The 19,066-nt window shown below is 33.7% G+C and overlaps 1 protein-coding gene across 2 annotated transcripts in view; it reads right to left on the bottom strand.

Annotated features, from left to right (window-relative positions):
- The window catches only part of LOC137924051 (rho GTPase-activating protein 12-like), a 76,925-nt gene extending 60,120 nt beyond the window's left edge, over positions 1–16,805 (bottom strand). For both annotated transcript variants that reach the window (XM_068767363.1, XM_068767364.1), the window contains exon 1: positions 15,598–16,805. In XM_068767363.1, the coding sequence (XP_068623464.1) occupies positions 15,598–16,650 (1,053 nt within the window). In that variant the 5' untranslated portion in view covers positions 16,651–16,805. The remainder of the gene's footprint in view (positions 1–15,597) is intronic.
- Positions 16,806–19,066: the final 2,261 nt, after the last annotated feature.

Genomic DNA, 19,066 nt, shown 5'->3' with positions numbered 1-19,066 from the left:
ACTCCCGCGACTTCGAAGGCCCCGTTTATGGTAGGGGAGCATCATTCACCGGAGGGCAGGGGAAATTTTCATCTAATAACTTCTGATAACAATAAAGTGAACAATAATAAATTTTGATATGTATATATACATCCAAAACCATTGATTTTTGGATATCGTATACACTCACATCTATAAAGCTTTCGCAACTTTAACCAATCATCTTGTATATTGATCTATTGTCAAGTTAAATATCATATAAAAGTTACTAAATCTACCAAATCTTGATACTTTAGACGATTAATAAAAGATATTATTTCAAAGTCACTTCACGTTAACGTGTTATAATTATTAAGTGTACCACAAAGTGATGTTACGAGAAGTGTGGCAGGCGAAGCTTTGATTTCTCTTATCTACAGCACTCACTCGGCGCGGCCATCTGGACGAGAATCGTTGAACTTACAAACTTTCAAAAGTGGAGACATTACTAAGAAATGATTCAAAAGACGACCATTTCGGAACTCAATCTTCATAGGAACCGATTTAAATATACATCACACATTTTATCTACGATCGGAAGACGTGAAAATAGCATGCTTAAAATAGCAGGTTAAATTTATTAGTCGTTATACGCTATATAACGTGTAAGTTTAGCAAAATGTTTAGAAATTTATAGCAAAAATATAAAAGTACATCACCTGAAGGGCGATATCATAATCATCATTGATGATAAGAGTCCAACTGCTGGACCATATAATCTTACTAGTTAATGATTAAAACGCTCAAGATCACTCAAGTCCAAGAGAGCAATGAAGAGATCTATGCTAGAAGTTTCGAAAGAACTAAGTTTAAGGCGTAGTTTAAAAAAGTGCTTGTGTGTAGTGGCAGTGGGGGGGAGGAGAGGGGGTAGGGGGAGGTCCAAAAGTTCTCTGTGTAAGCTGGCCCTTCACAAAGTGGACCGATAACATATCGAAGACTAAACCTTGCAATTGGAATCTATCGGCTAATATGATCAATAAGGAACAATGTTCATAGTTTTCTGGCGGTGACTTAAACTTGCAATCTTATGTCGCGTGTTCAATTCGGATACAAACTTATATTACACTTTGTGCATTAATTGCATATGAATGCCACTGCCCACAAAGAAGTTTCCAGATGATGGGCAGCAGTGTCCTTTGCAAATTATATCATACTTCGATCGCCAACTCACCTTCCATGCGTGGCGATTATGGTATACCCCTTCATAGATATCTCTGAGGGAGAACCACGTCTTTAAATTTATGCTATTGTATTAAGTATTTCAAACGTTGTACACGCGTTAAACTTGCTTTTCTAAATAAATAAAATATATTGTTAATATATAGCACACTTTAATTCAAGAATCTAACCAATCTTTATGTTTAGCAGATGGTGCAAAAGTAATGTCATAATTTAAACCGACTGCCATTTTGTTATAAATTAAAAAAGAGCTCTGTAATTGCAAAAAAAAATATGTTTGAAAGTGTAAGATTAATGATAATAATTTGAAAAAATCATATCGTTCAAGTGGCCACCTTCCGAGTTAAAGAATAATTGCGCTCTTTTTACTGCATTTTGTACTAGCAAAACTTCTGTTTCAATATTGACGTTATTTTCATAAATGTTAGGTTTAAGGGTTGTGAAGTGGTTTGAAAGAAATAACGCGAGATTTTAAAAAGCCTCAAAGGAAGAAGTCTAGTGTATGACGACGAAATTAACACTGCGTTAAAACAACAGTCAGAAAATTTATTAAATAAGTATAACAATAATACCACATTCTAGATCTGTGTATTGTTCTATCACTTATTGAAAACTAATTCTCTATATATATACATCATAAATGTCAAAGCGCAGTGACATTTGGGCGCCATTTGTAAAAATTAAGTCGCGATCACATTATGACATTACTTGTATGCCAACTGTTATATACACTTTACATTGTTATACATGAATTGATAATACGAAAAATAGTTTATTTATTCAAATAATTGTTATTAATGGGTAATTTAAATAAATCCAGATAAACACAAAAGATTCGACACAATCGGAATTTGAAAGAAAAACGCGTAGAAACATGTCATTGTTCGCCACACAATCGTCTAAATATTCGCCGCAACGTAAACAACTGGCTCTACGTGACCGTAACGGTTGCCTTTAGCGAGAGTGAAAACAAGACGAAAAAAAAAATTTAAGCGCACGCGGAATCATCAAACTAGCTAGTTTATGCGTAATTTTCAGGGTTGTCAACTCATATTTCACGTGATAAGTAAATCTAAACCTTCTTCAAATTTTTTCATTCTTCTTTTTTTCTTTTTCCCCCGTCTTAAAATCTTCCACTCCTTTGACATTGTTATACAATCTCTCATACCTTTTCACCTCTCCATTCTATCCCCAAAATGTCACAGTTTTGTTATTGTATTATTATCACAGTTTTCTTATCACATTTACTTATTTAATATATTTTGGTTTTTATATCTCATTTAAAAGTGTTATTTGACCAGTTTATTGTTTACTTTCAATTCTATTATTACTATCGTCTTACATCACTTTACTATTTTTTTCCATTAAATAATTACATTTACAATTGTCTACCGAATCGATGCACATTATCGCGACCGATGCCATATTTTCTACTTAGATTTTAATTGCAAATTAGATCAGACCACTGCACCCGCAGGCCAAGGTAAATGTTTTGCCGCGACGCCTTCGAGCGTGAAAGAAAATCGCCATTTACTTCCGCGATAAGAAACCATACAAAAGCAACTGTTATCAAATAATTTACCTGCTTTTAACATTCTCAAACTATATTAAAAATCAGAGCCCAAATTTCTCAGACACAGATGATTAGTTACAAGCATAAAAGCACAGGCTTTCAAACTTTTCCACCAATTTTCAATCACTATATCACACTATGAAATTTTCTAAGAAAATTCAAAGCGACCACACTACCTATGTGACGTTTTGTCATTCGTATTTCGTGCGACAGAGATGAAGCTCTACGAAGCCGAAATTAGCAGATTGTCTCTTTCCAAAGATCGATGTGCAATATTTATCGCCGGGTACAGTATATGTATTGTATATATTAGGGAAAACGGAAAGTAATGTTTCTGTCGACATATTTTAAATATACACGCACACACGCACGCACAAGCACACACATGTGTGTGTAAAGAACATTTACTTTTTTAAACGGTAATAATTTTCAAATTTACTTCTCTTTAGTACGGTCTTGACGTTGATTTATGGGACAAATGTTTCGCATATACCGTTTAGTATTGTACATGAACGAAATAAACAAGGTATTTCTGATTGCACGGTTTAGTTATCGGTCCATTAGTCAAGGCGTTATGGCCAGCTGTTTAGCTGCTGTCGTAACAAGTCGCCCGCATTCCTTGAAAGTAATACTAATAAACATTTCTTTGTGTGCATCGTATTGTCTGATGGTAGATTTGTCTTTGGAATTCAGAGTATGGTTTTGGCGGGAATCTCTGGTAGTACGCGTTACTTATAAAATATCAAGAAGCCATCTGCCATTGTGGTGAAACACCATATTATAACAGAACTGGCCATTCCGTTACGTCTCCATCATCTTCCCTAGGTCTTCACTGCACCTGCATGTCCGTGCCACCACCGGATTGCAGAGAAGACAGTTGCAGCAAGACAGAGAAAGATAGACAACATCATTCACTAGTGATGACACCGGAAATTAAACCGTGCCTGTCCAAAGACTTCAAACTCGCAGCCACAGTTCCTTCGACTGATATAAAAAAAAATAATTTTAATATACCTTTTGCCTTACGACCATATACGGCACATACACAAAAAAAAATTATTTTTTATCTGTCTGTTTGTTCCAGCTAATGCCTAAAATTCCTGGATTTATTTCGACAAGACTTTTCCGGCATATAGCTTAAAAACTAAATTAAACTACTTTTATTTTAGAAATAAAAATTACGACGAAAAAAAATTAATTAAACTGTTCTCTTTTTAAATTCCACTCGGACGCAGACACAGCTGGCCGATAAATAAAAAATTTAAATTTAAATATGGAATTATAAAATTCTAGGAATGAGCAATCGATTGGTCTCGAGTTCCTGGAAACGACGATTCTATTTAATAACGCTTCGGGCGTAAACGTTATCAGTTAAAACGATTGCAGTTAAAGTTAACCGCCATTCTTCGCGAATGAGTGACGAGGTTATCTACTAACTGTGTTATTTCAGCTGTTGGCTTCTTATTTATTCAAACTATCTATTCAGGAGTGAATGTATATCTCATTTGTCTGTTAACGATTTAAAACGCTATTATACCCATCTCTAATCAATTCAATTTTTATATTGAAATACGTTACGCCAATTACTTTTTGCAATATAAAGTCTATGTTAATATTGTGTTATTATACACAACTATATATATACTTTAACAACTATAAATATATCCTGTATATATGTCGACGTGAGTATTGTGATCAAACGTATCAAATGAGCATGAGTTGTTGAACCACGCTACGGATTTTTAAGACGTTTTGTTAGTTCAGGGGTGATCAACATGCGGCCCGCTTGCGGACTTTTTAAACTGTTTATACGGCCCCCATTGAATTTATTTTATCGACTTTCTCTCATCGATTTATTCATTTAAAATTAATTATTATAAATAGTAGTACGTATTAAACCGTTGTGACGATTTACTCACACAGCGATTTATTCAAACATGGAATAAGAACGCGATGCGTCTGCGCAATTTTTTTATATTGATTCTATGTTCTATCTATGCTCTAATTTGCACTAATCATACCAACACTTACTAGATTTCTACCTATTTCTACCATGGTGGGTCAAATTATCCTATTATGTTCCTGCTTTAATGTATGAAATATGGTTTATTGGGTAGCAAAAAATTAGTATAATAACAGTACTTGTAAGAAAGAGTCATGAAGTCATTTGCAAAGGCCTGTTATGGTATATTTATTGTTAAAAAGGTTGCTCAGCCCTGTTTTAGTCTAATATGAAAACATTCTTCGAAACTGTATTATATTTAAAGTTTGTTTTAATCACCAAAATTTATTTTTAACAAGCGTAATGTGGTACATTCACATAAATGTTACGGAAGTATTAAAACTTAATGTTTATAAAATGATATACACTAACAAATATTTAAAATCGATTCAATAATAATTCATTAGTGAATGATCGCAACATTAACGAACTATTTATAAATGGAATTTCTTAAATGCACAGATTAAAAACGTGGATGTAATAAAGAGAGAATTTATGTCTTTTGCAATGGCGGACGAACGCATGACAAAGGTGACCTTGTATTAATGCCTTCTGAAAACATAACCCGAAACCATGTGTTTGATTTTATTCTATTTTTAAAAACATTTTGAGCGATATTTTTGTCCTATGTGTCAATAAAAAAAAAATTGATTTTCATTTATTATCTACGTATATATGACATTTGCGTCATTATGCTGACTCATCACGATATCTCTTCAACTATAAGGTTTGGATACATGAAATTTTGTATCAATATTCCTTTTGTTGAGTAGTAGTCAGCTAAGAATTTAAAAAATCCGAACATACATTCAAATTTTATTTATTTGTATGTATAGATGAACATATTTACTAACCTAACTCCGCACCTGTTTCGCTTGCCGGTTCGATATCTCCGACTTTGCAGGCAAGCCGAGGTTTAAACAACCTCACATATAATCAATGATAGTATAAGAACTTGTAACAAAAAACCTTACATCAGTCTTAACAAATATATAATAGGAAAAATATTCGCACACTTTCATGACGCGTCATTAATATTAAAACATTGAGTTTTGCACGAAAGAGGTTGCATGCCGATAAATTGATTGCAAAATCGATTTCTTACGCAATCGATAATTGACAGACATAATTACATCGATTGACGAGTTTTAAAAGTAATAAATATTACATAATTTATGATTATTAAAAATCGATTCTAATCTTTTTTTTTATTCTTTTCCTCGATATAAAAATAGACAAAAGTAATACGTGTACAGCCAAATTTTGAGTTTTTTTAATATTCGCAAAAATTTTACTGATTTTTCCAGAAAGTACGACTTCATTATCGACATGTAATCTGATCTTCTGTATCCTATATCTATGTTGTTGGTCCATCAAGTGGACGGCTTTACCCACACTGCGACATATACAATAAATATAAAAAAAATAACAAAATTTCTTGTCTAAAAACGCGAATTCATTGAATTTGCTTCTATCTTTACATGAGCAGCGTTTACTATTGCCATAGAATCTCAGATAAAATGTTAAGTAATCTTTCACTAATATGTTTATAAAAAATTGTCTGTCCATTTGTATGATAAGGTTTCAAACAATGTAAATGACATCATAAAAGATACATATCTCAGGCATTCCATTGGAAAACCCATCAAATAGCCTGTTAAAAATCTCATCATTATCTTTATTAAATACTAGCTATGCCCGCAATTTTGTCCTCGTGGTAATTAATAAAAAATATTTACTTATTTTTTTTCATTTAATATTTTTTCTTAAATAAAAGTAGCTTAAGTTACTGCTATTACTTCAGCTACCTACAGCTTTCTTTCACTTTCAGCTACCAGAATAAGTACCGTCGAAGGAGCTCAAGTATTTTCAGAGATTAACCAGAATATACATACAAATATTTAAAATAGACATGTTAATTTAATATATGTACCGTATATATATCTACTTACGAACAAACACTTTAATTTTATTTATTTGTATAGATATAATTTTACAATTATTTAAAAAATAAGTAGCAGTTTAGAGGCATTTTATCCGAACTGGTGGTAGATAGGTTTAACTTAATGTCAAAACGAGATGTAATCTTTTGTATCTTGAATAAAGAACTTATATTTTAATTAATTTACTAATTAATACTGATTTTATAAAACTAATTGTCTGTCTGTTTTTGCATAATTTTAATGCATTTTTTTACATTATTAATTATATAGCAGTTGATTAGAAAATATCATATTAAATGTATATTATATAATAGTATAGTGAATGGCTCAGCGCGGTCAGAGATAGAGCGACGCCTACACCGTCGTCTCCAAAACTGTAGTCTTTGCTTCCTGTTCAAACCGGATATAATTGAGCTGTGACGTCATGTCCTAATCAAAACTAGTTTATACTTTTTTTTCCAGACATCACACTTCGTCACTTCCGGTAGCGGTTCATTTTTAAATGTTCTATTCGTTTTTTAAATTATAAGAATATCCCGGATAAACAAATGCATCTGTCTTTTTGTTTTGGTATGACATTTCTTTCTATTAATGCTTATATTTTTTTCTCGTTTTAGATTTCCTTTATATATGTTAACATAGTTTTGTTATATCACCTATGAGACATATATGTGAGTCTTTTCAGTTCATATACGCCTCCAAGGCATGAACTTCCAGCAAAAGATATCTATGGTGGGATATACCATAATCGCCACGTTGGGAGGCGGGTTGGCGATTGCAGTGTGGTATTATGGTACGCAGAGGACGCTACTATGCACAAAGTGAGCATTACCTGAAATTGTTTACCAGGAATTGAACCCGATACCTATGATCGCACATCTCAATCCTTTAAGGTTCTATACGACATAAATTCCGCCATTATTGTATGTTTTTGGAAGGCCTAGTAGTGATATAAGCCAATAAATATAATAAAGCTTGTGTGTGAGCAGTTGTATTCTTATATAATTAATGTACAAGGTGTGAATTATATAAGATTGTATTCTGGAAGTCGAACAGATGACCTAGGATCGCAAATCTCATTCCTCTACCACTGGACTACCACTGCTCTAACAATGCGACTTTACCAATGTAACTATGGAAGCTTATTAGCTATATGTGATAAATTGTTACTCAAACACAATGATCTGGAAACACCGTAGTATATATCGCAAAGTTTCGACTCATGAGAACCCTGGTCTTTATAATCTTTCTATATATAGCTGAGACTCAGACGCAGAGGATTCTAAATTGTCGTAGAGTTGACTCCCTGAGGATGTGGCGCTGGAGACGTATGCTGATAATCCCGTGGATACCTCACCGAACCAACGTTTCGATCCTCAAAGAATTAGACATAAAATATAGGACATCGTCCACTGTATACATAGGAATATTTTTTGTTTGGACATGTCATAATGAGGACTCAATGGAACTGAAATGAATTGAAATGGAACGTGAAATAAGAATTTATGTGAATTCCAAAATTTTTTTCCGCTATCATAAATGAAGAAAAAATATTAATACTAATTCCACGCAGACGCAATCGCGGGCCACAACTAGTTTTTTTATAAATCCCTAACAATGTATAGAATTTTTACAAAGTTGTTTGGACAACGTGTTTAATTTATTGCATTATAATTCTGTGGCATTACGAGAGAGTTTATTATGAAAACGTACACGCTTACAGTACGCGGCGATAAATATTGCACATCGACCTTTGGAAAGAGACAATCGGCTAGTTTCGGCTTCGTAGAGCGTTATCTCTGTCGCACGTCTGACAAAACGTCACACGGGTTAGTGTGGGACAGAGACAATGCTCTTCGGCTTAGCCGATTTTCTCTTTCCAGAGATCGATGTGCAATATTTATCGCCTATATATTAGTAACTAAATATAATAAATCCTAAAAAAAGATATAACCAGTGTGTTTATAAGCGTTTCAATCTTTAAGTACATCGCCATATTTTTCATATTAATATCTATATTTATACACAATTAGGGTTTTATAAAAGAAAGTTCTCGAAAATCTTTTTAAAATGTAATCATGGTATATCAAGAACATAAATACATCTTTCTAAAATTTATATTCACCTGTTTCCATAAACAATTTAAAAACAAAAACCCACAAGTTTGCCAGCCTTCGACTATTTTATGACCGCTATAAACTGACTTTTCGAAGCGATTAAATACCCTTAAAAATAGTTAATAGCTGCAGTGTTGCCACAAATCAGAGTGAGCGGGTCGATAGGCTATCTCATTAAAGATATTTAAAAACTTATTTAGTATACCCACACACTGACAAGTTATACACACGTACACATGAATACATGTGTATCGCATACGAACTAGCATTTATTTGCATATTGCTATATAGCAGTAGCACCATAACAAACAAATAGCAACAAAACCACACTAACGAAATCACAATTTCTCTCAGGTACTATTTTATGATCCTTTAAACTGTTACACGATTTTTACGAGTTTCTTTTTTATACAGAAGTTTTGTTTCGATCCTAAATTCTATTAAAATGAACACTTTCTTCATTTTTTTTTTCAAAATGTACACAGTTTATCAATATGGATAATCATAACATGATAATAAAACTAATAAATATATAATCCAAATGACATATTTTACTTAAAATAAAGTGAGAAATGGACCAATATTTAGTTTTAGCCGATTAGTGCCACTCTTTTGGTCACTCTGTGTTTGGCACTAATCGGTGTAACATAACTCCTGAAGATGCCCCGTGGAGGGGTGAAACACGTGTTGAGTGATTTAACGGTGGCAGTTGTGTAATTCGCATTGTTTGCCGCATGCGCATTTATCAGCGGGCTGGCGGGCGGTGCACTTTGTTGCACGACTACCACTGCATGTGCGGAAGTGGCTAAATATTGGTCCTTTTCTTACTTAGGATGGACTTCCGCAAAATAACTCCTGATTCCATTAAACACTTAAAATAAATTTACGCGGCAAAATTATACACCATAACCAATATGGCGGACAATATTTAAAATAACCTGTTTTTAAAATTACATTATTATACTACCTATGTGACGTTTTATCAATCGTGCGACAGAGATAACGCTCTACGAAGCCGAAATTAGCCGATTGTCTCTTTTCAAAGGACGATGTGCAACATTTATCGTCGTTTACTATTGTTTTGCTATCAATTTATGATTACTGTATTATTATTTAAATACTTCTTATGTGAAATATAACAGTATAAGATAGAAGAATAATAAAAGATATTAAGAAGTATAAAGAAGATAGTATAATAAAAAAAAATTAAGCAAACAATTTCTATCCGATATTTAGAGGGAACGAGGTCCTCTCACAATAAGAATAAAAGTATGACAATACTGTCTTAAAAGCGACACAGATTACATCTATTTCTTTCGCGACGTTTCTCTCTCTTTCTATCATTCAAAAATTCCGGAGTATAATAGAAGAAATATGAATAGAGATTAAAGTCAAGTAAGTTTCCGTGCACAATATAACGCGCGGTGAAATCACTTAAAGTATTTATGACTTCTTTGAAACTTAAATCTTTGTCCGTGCGATAAACAAAGACATATTTTTATTCATTTAAAGAATTCCGAATATCTATAGGAAGAATAAACGACATTTATACATAGAGTCTTGGTAGTATTAACCTATGCCCGATTTAAAAAAAAATAATTAAAATCTAATATATAAAATTCTCGTGTCACGGTGTTCGAACTTGAACTCCTCCGAAACGGCCTGACCGATTTTTACCAAATTTTACATGCGTATTCAGTATGTCTGAGAATCGGCTACTATCTATTTTCCATACCCCTAAGTGATAAGGGTGGTCCGGTCCACCCCTTAATTTTATTTTTAATTATTTAGACATTTTTTTTGGTTTTTATTTTATTATGATACAGCATACAAAATACATACAAACCTATATTTTCACCTCCTACGATCAACCCCTATCTTACATTTGTTAATTAAAAACTTTATTTTTTTTTGCAAAACAACGTTTGCGGGATCAGCTAGTTATATATAAAAACTTTTTGGACGCTGCGCAAATAACAGACGATATATATAAAACCTTCGTTACAATTTAGACCAATCAACGATACTACGTAATAGTTTATTTACGCATGCAAATCAATGAGAATACTTATAATATGACATAGAAAAATTTTAATACTTGACATTACATAACAATTACGTCTAATTAAAAGCGTGCCATGTTCAGAGACATGATTTTAAATTCGTTAAAAATATACGTGTATTAAAATTTTAGCCGTCAAGTATTTTCATTTTAAGAGCAACACGTAATAGGTGGCGCAAAAGTAATGTCATAATGTGAAAGTGACATAATTTTTACAAATGGCGCCAAATGTCACTGCGCTTTGAGATTTATAATTTAGATATATAAAGAATTATACGTAAAAAGCAATGAAGCGATATACTCCTCAATAACGTGGAATTACTTTTGCTGCTAATTTGATAAACTTTAATTCTGTTGTTTTAATGGAGCGTGATTTTTGATTTCGTTTTGCTCCTTGTGCTAGAATAATCAAGCAATTGGCTGAGCGCTTCATGCATCTGGATCTGGTGGTGCTGCCATTAAAGAAGCTATCGGCAATTTGGAGCCAGATGTTTTGCGAGGAATTGTTCAAAATCTAGTAAAACAGGCGTAATTATGCATCAACTCGTGTTGCCACTTAAGCCATATCATTTTTTCTAATTAATGTCATCAATCTTTCGAATAAACTTTTTTCAACAACAGAGTCCTTTTTTAATTTATAACAAAATGGTTGCCGGTTCAAAATATGACATTACTTTTGCACCACCTGTTAGCGAAAAAAATCTCCCAGTCCTCCCAGGTCTTGAAAACGGAGTCATTTATATAAAAAAGTGACCTGGAAGGTCCACGGGTCCCAATTTAATTATAAAGAATGGTTCGACCTGACCCTGTTTCCTGAGAGAACTGAGTTTATTTATTGTAGTTCTAGAATCTTCTAGATTCTCTTGCTGTCAACCGACAGCGATTCAAATTTAGAAAAATACGTTCCAAAATCAAAATCCAACAGAGATATGAAAGATAAGTAAAAGTAAAAATATCAAATACAAGACGTAAGTTTTTTAACTCTGCTTAACTTACATAACAAAATTGATATTGCAAAAAAGATTTCTTGTAATATAATTAATTATTAAAAACGTATTAATTATGAATAATAGACAATATTTTAAATCAGATTCTGATTTTTATTAAATACTAACGAAGAAATATATATATATATCTTTGTAGCAGAATTATAGTTTTAACAATGAGCTAATACGTTTATGCTATTTAGTCTGCTATAAATATATTATCTATCGAATCTTAAATTGAAAATGGACAAAAAAATATATCCATTTTAAGTCGTTTTAATTCTTGTTCATACAATTGTAAATATATTTTATTTGTGTATGCGATACATATATAAAATATACTAGCTACATATATAATACAGGGGTACATGGGTCGAATCCCACTAGATGGACTGACAATATAGTGTAAGTCGCGGAGGTCCTTGGGGGAGACATATGCCTTACAACGGGCGCCTATAGGCTGTCATAAATGAATGCGCTATACCAACCGTATTTATTCTATACTAGCTGTGCCCGCGTCTTCGCCTGCGTGGTATTTATGTAATAATCCGAAATTAATTTGATGTTTCATAAATTAATTTATATCAAATGTGATATAAATTCAAAACACTAAAACTTTTATTTTAAACTTATAAATAATCATCCTGTTGGTACTTGAAAATTCGTGTAATATTTTATTTGATATTTAAATTACTAGCTATGCCTGTGACATCAACCGCGTGGAATAACAATTTTTTTTTGTTTAAAAATTTTTCTAAAATACAGCTACCAACCAGTATAAGGCTCTTCAAATTCGGTTAAGCTATTTCAGAGAATAGCAAAAACAAACAGACAGACATACCAAAAAAATTGTTGGTATACATATTCAAATGGATGTCGTAAAAAGCGATTATTTTAATCAAACACACACTCGAATTTTATTTGTTTTTGCTATTTATTTATTGAAAGTGACGTTTTTTAATCTGTGTTTTATATCTTTATCTTATCGAATAGCAATGAATAGTTGCGAAATTGATTTTTATTCTTAATTTGAATTTGTATTTTGTATGTTCTGTAGTTATGAAATTAATTTTCACTGTTTTTTTTATTGTTTTTTGTTTTATAAATACATATGTAAGATATATTTTATTGTTAATCATTTGATCTTACACGATATTTATATGTATATATGTATATATATGTGGTTGTTTGGTAGATATCTCGAGCGATAACACCAACTGTATCTCTTTATTAAACTAGTTGAGCACGCAAACGTTTTTTAGAAAAAAAGTTAAAGTTTTTATTTAACAATTAAAAATAAGAGTTGATCGTAGAGGGGACAAAATTTAGGGTTGTATGTATTTTTATATGCTGTATCATAAAAAAATATTTCTTTTTAAGGGTGAACAACCCTTATCACTTAGGGTTATAGAAAATATATAGTAGCCGATTCTCAGACCTATTGAATACGCATATAAAATTTGGTAAAAATCGTTGAAGCCGTTTCGTAGGAGTACGGTAACTAACATTGTGACATGGAAATTTTATATATTAGATTATTTAATTTTTAATTATTATCTATGTTTTTTTGGTTACATTTCCTGTTAGATGTATTTCTATATATATTTATGGTGTACAATAAATTTTAATTAAATAAATACATATTTTAAGGTCAATGACCTTTCTGACATATTAAATATATGTCACATGTATTTAATTTTTTTTTGCATGCTCATCTAATGTAAGTATGTACCGTGTAAGTAAAATCGAGTGTACTTTAACAATGTAATTATGCAATTGTAAACTGTCACTGTTATATAAGTGTAATTTAATTGTTTACGTGTTCATTCAACAACGCAACAGCGTCGATGAGACGACTAAGGATAGTTTTGCATATACCGTTGGTACTGTAGAACACGACAGGAAATCCTGCGCGGTTGTACATCATCGACTGTCCCTGTATGGGATCCTTTGCGACACCCAAATGGCCACGCATAACTAATGTGCCAATACAATGTATCTAACCGATGCCATATATAGACTCAACGAGGGTCATAATTACTTACTTTTTAACAGTTTCTCTTTGTCATACGAAACGTATCAATATATTTATATATTCATACATTTCAAACACTATTTTGCTGCTGCCAAACGTTGTGTTATAACAAACTTTAAAAGAGTTCTTAACCCTTTGGGGCACGGAATTTTAGAAAATAAAAATACCCATGTTGCACCGAAATTTTATTTTGTTCAAAATTTAACAAAATTGGTGTGTAATTATTAATAAGGATATACCATGATACAAAAAAATAAAAATTTAATTCTGTTATTAACTACTAAAAAATTCCGGTTTAAACACTTGATGAACCTGTCATATGATGATAAACCTTGCCAGCGCAATCGAGTATATTTTTAACAATTGCTAATTGTGTTGCCAAATACATTAAATAATAAAGTTTAGAAAAAGATGTATGAGCGCGCAACTATTCCAATATTTCCAGGTGGGTCGAGAATGTCCCACCATGCGTTATTACGCATCAAAAAGGTGGGACATTTTTAATACCAGCGTGCCCCAAAGGGTTAAGCCGCACTCTGCTCTGCCACCACGAACTCGCGATGATGTAATTTGGGCAGCAGTGACAGTCCATTCCAAAAAAAAAGATAACGCAAAGAAAAAAAAATATTAACACATAATGCTATATAGCATATAACACATAGCATATGGCATATAACCATTAAACAATATTATTAGATTATAAAACGATCGTTCGAAAACATGTTAATTTTTGTAAGAAGCTATTAAGGTTATTCAATTTATACTTGGTATTTGGGTACAGGCTGTTCACTAATGACGTCTTAGAGACTATTGTTTAGTACACCCTATAGTTACAGAAATAATAAATAATCTAATGCGTAAAAACATTTAAAAATCGAATGACACGTTAACATTAATTATTGTTTATTATCTGTCCCTGACATTGTGACGCCAGAAGTAATTGGCCACTTGCATTCCATTTTAAAAAATATATAATATAATATTACATATTACAGAGCGTATATATGATAACTACTATACACTATATATTTATCATGTAATTACTAATACGAACATACTTAAATGTGTTAATAATAAAACGTTAATTACATATATATATAAATTGCTTGCAAGTTTTGTAACCAAACTTTCTGATTCTAGCTTTTCTTATGTTCATCATAACTATATAGCCTGCTCCATTTTCTACACGATTTCCTTGTCTTTAAAAAAAACGTAAATAGAATGTATTTTTTGTAAGTCCTTAAGACACGTGTAGTGTAGTTATAGAGAAAATTATGAAATACGACGAAAGTAGCTAAAACAAAACTTCCTTTTTTTTTTTTCTTTCTTTGACTTATAATATAGATTAAATAATAACACACGTTTCTAACTGTCAAAGGCTTAATTCCAATCAAAACCTTTACAGTTAATGATGTAAACAAACAAACAAAAAACATAGTCTAACAATGTTAAGTTTAACATAGAAATAACACAAGTAATATAACAAACCAACACAATAACAACAAAATAACAATGATATCATAATTATTGTTATTTAAGTCTTACAGTATACGGAATAATAAATAATATTTTATAGTTATTTATTAAAATTATTTGTAATGTTAACAGTGCAAAGTACATCAAGTTAATGATGTTTAAAGAAGTACAAGTTCACAAGCGCACAGATAAGAGTAGGAACTCACCTCGTCTTCCTCATCTTCGTTATAGTACGGATCGGAGAGGAGATTCTTCCAGAAGATCACGTCAGGGGGGACGGCATAGGCGTCGTGGTCCCTGAGGTTTGCGTAGAGAGGGCTGTCGCGGTCGGTGCTGGCGCTGGGGGAGCGGCTGTCATTCGTACCGCATGAGCAACCCTCGTCTGTGTAGCTGCATCCGTACTCGATCTCCTCGTATATATTCTCGTCGGTGAGCGCGTCGCGGACCGGCTCATACCCGTCCGCCTGGTCGGGCGTCATCGCGGCGACTGAGCGCGCATCGCCCGTGCACCTGTCTGTTACCTCCAACAACGCGTACACGGAATATCGCGGCGGCGACAGTTCCCGCGCCGTCTCGAACGCCACCCGGGACTCTGTAGCGTGATGCTGCGCCAAAACCCTTCGCAATATCTCATCAGAGTTGTGAAACCCGCTCGAATGCGACCACACCATAGCATACGCTTTCACCTGCTCCGAACTAGAACCACACTCCTTGTAACTCCAGCAGGTGCTTTCCGAATCGCTGTCAGAGTCGAAACGGCTCAGAACTTCAGGTGCCGAGAGAACCACGTCTATTTTCTTCCTCGGCATCGGAATAGGTGCACTGCGTTCCATCTTCGTCTCCTCGCACCTCACAGGAGTACTGGTCACAAACGAAACGTCAGACAAACTCGATTCACAGTCACTATCACCGTTTAATATACAATCCGTGGGCACCGGCTCCATCTTCGCTGTCACCTCCATTCCGCGCAGACACTCGTCGAAGATATCTAAAATACTTAGAGACACTTCCTTCTCCGCCGGGACGAGATTTCTTTGATACTCATCGAGTTTGTAGATCTCTGTTCCGAGTTGTGATAGGATCGCATCGAAGGCGTCCTCGGATCGATCAGGGGGAGGTCGGATGGTGACCAGCGGATCGTATTCTTCGACGGTGAGACGGATGGTACGAAGCCAGTCTACGAGCGGCGCGGTAGAGCGGTCGTCGCGCAGTGCGCTTGCGACGGCGACCGGCATCCAACTCCTGACCTCGCACGCCATGTCGTCACCGCAAACACGATAACCGGTGTATGAATCAACGCGCGGGATTCCGCGAAGGGCTGCCACTACACGCCATCGCCGCTCTACTACAACGATCGCACTGGTATTCGAATCCGCAGCGACCACAATCTCTTATCATCACATTTTCTTCCCGACCTGATATAACGAAAACATATGCATCGCCTTTGACCTAACTTTAAAAAAAATCACATTTATCGCAATTTTATATATAAAAAAAATATAATCTGTATTTGACATTGACGTCTGTTTTCGCGCTTTTTCCTCCCGATTTAAAAAAAAAATGGCGCGTAACGGAAGCGTCCGCTCGCGCCGCGTCCACCGCGATAGTGATGTGCCAGGGCAATTAATTGGATGCGTTCATTCTCGGCGGAGTCTGTGACCGATATTCGACGTTATTTCTGTGGCGGTGCGCGAACGCATGGCGTAACCGCACTAAAAACTAAAAGCAAATGCACTGTGCATTAGATAAATGAAGCAGAGCGCCTGGTCGCATAACACAATCTGCTACACGCCCACAACTTCTCAGGCAAATGGGTCGCAAATTCACAACACCGAACAACAAATCATAACACCCCGTCACAACATAGTAACATCACTATTTTATAAATACAACGAATACGTCGGTTAAAGGAAAACATAAAATCATTTCCAAGTCTTCCTCTTAGCGTACGTTTCGTAAACAATCGATTTAAAACAATGCATAAATTATTTAAAAAGAAATATATAAAAGTGTTACATGAACGGCAATCGCGGAAGCACATATTCGTTTAAAAATGCCAAACATATATAACATCGCAACATAGTTACACAAATATATATTATAAAACCGTTTAAATTGCTTTGTTCCACATATATACATATTAGATATTCTTTAATAATTGTGACGTAATAAGCAATGAAAGCCAATAAAAATTATTCATCAATTTCAGCAATAACATGTCCACGGCTGGACATAGATATTTCCAATAGAACCTGTTAGATTGACCAGATTCAAAGGTAGTGTTATTGCGTGAAAGTACAGAGAATGGAGAGAGTTCGAAAGAGAAATAGATAAGTTGAGGAAGATTGAAGAATAGACAACAGAAGTTTCTCGCGATACCAGAACCGATCTTCATCATTATTTGAGACAGAGGACCTGACCACTGCTTAACATGGAAGGAGGCCCATAGCACCAGATAGAAGCGGCCTGTGTTCTGAGTTCCGACCATCTTAACATGGTCATTTCCACCTTGTATGTGAAACTCTTACTGAACTATTATCAGTCTTTGGTTTCCACTACGGAACCTTAAAGTAACTGCGGTCTCTGCCGCTCCAACTACCCAATCGGGTGCCCTATGTTACATTAGTCCGTCTACCGATCTCCAATTCTGATATTCCATTAATGTTATAGAATTTAATTATGACAAAATACTACTGTTGTAACAATTAAGAAACTTTGCTGAATTTTCTAATTATCCGCTTCAATAATGAGTAAGTTGAATTATTATTAAATGTTGAATTAACAATTCGGAGAATTAGATTGACGTGCCATTTATTAAAGATGGCGTATTCGAAATTCAACTATTTGGAATGTCAAATAGACTTACAGTACCCGGCGGTAAATATCGTCGTCCTTTGGAAAGAGACAATCGGCTAATTTCGGCTTCGTAGAGCGTTATCTCTTTCGCACGAAATACGACTGACAAAACGTCTTATGTCTCTACGAAGTCGAAATTAGCCGATTGTCTCTTTTCAAAAGTCGATGTGCAATATTTATTGCCGGGTACTGTATGATATTTGTGAAATATATTATTAATAATAACAATGGATATAACTCACGCTTCCTGCCTTTTTGCCAATGCTTTAGTCCTTCCAAAAATATACTAATAATCGTTTTACTAACATAAATTATAATGTATATACATGTGTATATAATAGGTTTACACCTACGCAATGATTCATCACAATATCTCTATAATAATAGTGGCTCGAAATTAGAAATTTGGTAAGAATAATCATTTTGATAATTAAATATCAGCTAAGAAAGGATTATATAAATTTCTACCTGCAAGGGGAATTGAGAGGCATTTATAAAGTCAATGTACAATCTTCAACAATACTAAAATCTTTATCGCGTAGTTATTATTATTATTATCTATACAATCAACAACAACAACCACTCAACAATCAATACAATCAATCAACAACACTAATATATTTATAGCATAGTTATTAGTATTATTATCTATACTTTTTAATTAATTTTAAAGAATTGTAGACTTTTTTTATTTTGACAAACTTATCATATCGAGATGCATTTGTCATCTTTTGAAAAAAAAACTAAATGTATATAGATTATATATACCATCATGTCAGAGTTGTTGTCAGTTCCAAGAAATATTATCTGTCATAAACA

Source organism: Battus philenor, unplaced genomic scaffold (assembly GCF_028537555.1).
Source record: "Battus philenor isolate CCGP_79_NKW_IND1 unplaced genomic scaffold, ilBatPhil1.0.hap1 SCAF_23, whole genome shotgun sequence".
Lineage (NCBI taxonomy): Eukaryota > Metazoa > Arthropoda > Insecta > Lepidoptera > Papilionidae > Battus > Battus philenor.
This window is presented reverse-complemented; position numbering and strand designations above follow the sequence as displayed.